At 39.2% G+C, this 3301-nt stretch overlaps 1 protein-coding gene across 1 annotated transcript; it reads left to right on the forward strand.

The window, feature by feature from the left end:
- Positions 1 to 294: 294 nt before the first annotated feature.
- LOC116738966 (U6 snRNA-associated Sm-like protein LSm3) lies at positions 295 to 826 on the forward strand. Its single transcript, XM_032602943.1, has one exon. It carries the CDS (start codon positions 300 to 302, stop codon positions 606 to 608), a length of 309 nt encoding a protein of 102 aa, XP_032458834.1. The 5' UTR covers positions 295 to 299; the 3' UTR covers positions 609 to 826.
- The last annotated feature ends 2475 nt before the right edge of the window (positions 827 to 3301 follow it).

The following is a 3301-nucleotide window of genomic DNA, read 5'->3' on the forward strand; positions in this document are numbered from 1 at the left end:
GATTTTGCCATTATTGAGTGTTTGCTTAAAGGTCCTTTCACCCTTCATTCCAAAAGGTTTTATAAATATCACCTTCACTTCATTCATGTTTTAAAGATCTGACCCTCTCTAGGGAGGAAATAGTTTTCTTTCAGGAGTCATTTGTTTCGAAGTATAAGCATAGAATGTCTTGACTCATAGCATAATGGGGGCAGGGGAATGAATAAGACACATACACAAAAGAAGAAAACACAGAGTCACTTGCAATAGCACATCCCAAAGTAGTTTGTTGTGTGGTCCTAAGAAAAGCCCTCGGAAAGATGGCGGACGACGTGGACCAGCAACAAACTACCAACACTGTAGAAGAGCCTCTGGATCTCATCAGGCTCAGTCTAGATGAACGAATCTATGTGAAAATGAGAAATGACAGAGAGCTTCGAGGCAGGTTACATGCTTATGATCAGCATTTAAATATGATATTGGGAGATGTGGAAGAAACTGTGACAACGATAGAAATTGATGAAGAAACATATGAAGAGATATATAAATCAACAAAACGGAATATTCCGATGCTCTTTGTCCGGGGAGACGGTGTTGTGCTAGTTGCCCCACCATTGAGAGTTGGTTGAAACAAAGAATTTATCCTGTGTGGAAAATAGGAGATTTTGTATGATTGCCTCTTTAAATGTAGAAGATACGCAAAAGAGAAACCGGCGTACGTTTTGATTTTAAGAAATAACCAAGAGTTCTTCCACTTCTGAAATAAGTTGATTTGCAGATAACTCACAAATTCTTAAGCTAAATGGCATTTTTATTTTTGTCCAACCCTTCCAATAAATGTGATCACCAAGATCCAAAAAAAAAAAAAAAAAAAAAAGAAAAGCCCTCAAAGAGTAGCGAGAGATCTGAGGTGGGTGACCTCACTGTCCCAGAACATTCCACCCCCCCCCCTCCTTGAAATTTTTATGGTCCTCCAGGTTCCTTCTGTCTCCAACAGCCTGAGGTTCAAGAAGGCATTTACTGGAGTGTGTGTCCAGATCCCAGAGAGTCAAGATTTTGAGCCAGAAAAAAGAGCAGTGTCAAGAAATAGAGTGGCAGCACTATTTACAATAGCCCGGACATGGAAGCAACCTAAGTGTTCATCAAGAGATGAATGGATAAAGAAGATATGGTGTACATATACAATGGAATATTACTCAGCCATGAAAAGGAAAAAATGATGCCATTTGCAAGAACGTGGATGGACCTAGAGATTGTCATACTGAGTGAAGTAAGTCAGACACAAAAAGACAAATATCATATGATATTGCTTATTTGTGGAATCTAAATAAAGGGTACAAATGAAATTATTTACAAAACAGAAGTAGAGTCACGAATGTAGAAAACAAACCTATGGTTACCAGGGAAGAAGTGGTGGGAGGGATAAATTGGGAGATTGGGACTGACATATACACACTGCTATATATAAAATAGACAACTAATAAGAACCTGCTGTAAGCACAGGGAACTCTACTCAATACTCTGTAATGGCCTATATGGGAAAAGAATTTTTTAAAAAAAGAGTGAATATATGTATATGTATAACTGATTCACTTTGCTGTACACCCAAAACTAATACAACATTGTAAATCAACTATACTCCAAAAAAAAAAAAAAGACACACACACAAGAAATAGAGTGAAGTCTCTTCAGGACAGAACAAAATACAAAAGCGTGAAAATAGGAAGAACTGGGTTGGAGTCAGGTCGGAGAGACCCTGAAGTGCCAGATTTGTAAGAAGAAAGTGAAGGTATTCCACATAAGCGTAGGCTCCAAAGAGAGGCTTAATAGGAAAATGCCTGATTAGGGGCCTTGGGAAGGGACTAATACTCATAACTGTTTTATAAGTGGATACACTCGAGTCTGGATGGGGAATATTAGAATCAGAACTTGAGAGTGGCTGATTTCCAGGTCTGTGCTTAAGCCATCTAGTAAGCTAGGCTACTTACAGAGCTCAAAAGATTTACAAACACATTAGGGAGGCTCAGCAGAGCCAAAAGCCGGCAGTGGTCCCCAGCCCCGGGCTCGGGCTCCTTCACGGAAAGGCTGCAGCAAGACGGAACCACTGGCCCCTGGCCACGTCATGAATCAACTCGAGTAAGAATGCTTCATGAGCTGAGTCCAAAGTAGCTCCCATCGGGGCCCGTGGACCAGGTCCTAATTAATAGGCTCTTGTCCCACAAGGATGAGAACAGTAAAGGGGAGACAGCGATCACAATGGAGGAGGGGTTAACAAAGAAAGCAGAAGGGAAAGTTATGATGGGAAGATGGATGCAGGGCTAAAGTTAGCTGGCGAAGCAATAACTCAGACTTTATTTATTTGTTCAAGTCAGATGTAAGCAACTACATAAATTTGGTTCCTGGTTTTGAAATTCAGTCTACAGAGCAGAATATGAGAAAACAACCATGTTGAGGGATTCAAAAATATAGACAAATCTCCATCTTTTAATATTTTGTGAGCGCCAAAATATTAATTGCTGCACTCTTAGTGCAGTGACTGGGAGAATTCTCACAATGGCCGTGAGTTATAACTATTATTCTTTAATCAAAGTTATATAAATGTAGGCTGATCACCTTTAAAGTCTCAAAAGCCAAATATAAATAAAGCACAGAAAATAAGTTCAACTGAAAAAAGTTCTGACATAACTCTTCTACATGTTATATGGAGTCCTAGGAAGAATCATTGCAATAATTATCGCAGGTAATATTAAAGGTAACAAAAGAGATGTTTGGTCTTCAATGTAAATTGAAGTGTCTAAAATAACAGATCAAAGGGAAAGTGTATCTGCAATTTCTAACAGCAAAAAATAAGTTAGTTTGTAAATACTGTATATTCTTCAATGAAGTAAGGAAGACGATCAACAGTAAAATGCTGGATATTCTTATCAACCAGGTCACCTTTAAAGATAAATTTTCAGAGTAGCAAAAATGAGCAACGATTAAACTCTCCACCTACAACTAATCCGTTTGTTGTCATACTAGAGCCAGTTCTTTTATTTGTAGAGTTTGTGAATCAAAATGCAACAAATAATTAAATGTCAGTATTGGAAAGAATATCAAATGTTATTTCACATCTGCCACTATGTGTTCCTTCTTCTCTGACAGGCTGGGCGACACCAGATGGATGGAGAAGTGAGTAGTCATGCGTGACAACAGGGCTTCTGCGTCCCTGGAACTCTTCGCTTTCTAATGCACAAGCCTTCTTGGAAGTCTTTTCTTCTTCTCTTCACTTTCCGAGGATGCAGGACCTCAGAGAGGGCTTGGGGTTGGTGTCTAAGGCGCT

This window comes from Phocoena sinus, chromosome 14 (genome assembly GCF_008692025.1).
Source record: "Phocoena sinus isolate mPhoSin1 chromosome 14, mPhoSin1.pri, whole genome shotgun sequence".
NCBI classification, from domain to species: Eukaryota; Metazoa; Chordata; class Mammalia; order Artiodactyla; family Phocoenidae; genus Phocoena; species Phocoena sinus.

What these genes read in the sequence shown, in the direction of transcription:
- LOC116738966 (XM_032602943.1), top strand. Translation starts at nt 300, where the DNA reads ATGGCGGACGACGTGGACCAGCAACAAACTACCAACACTGTAGAAGAG.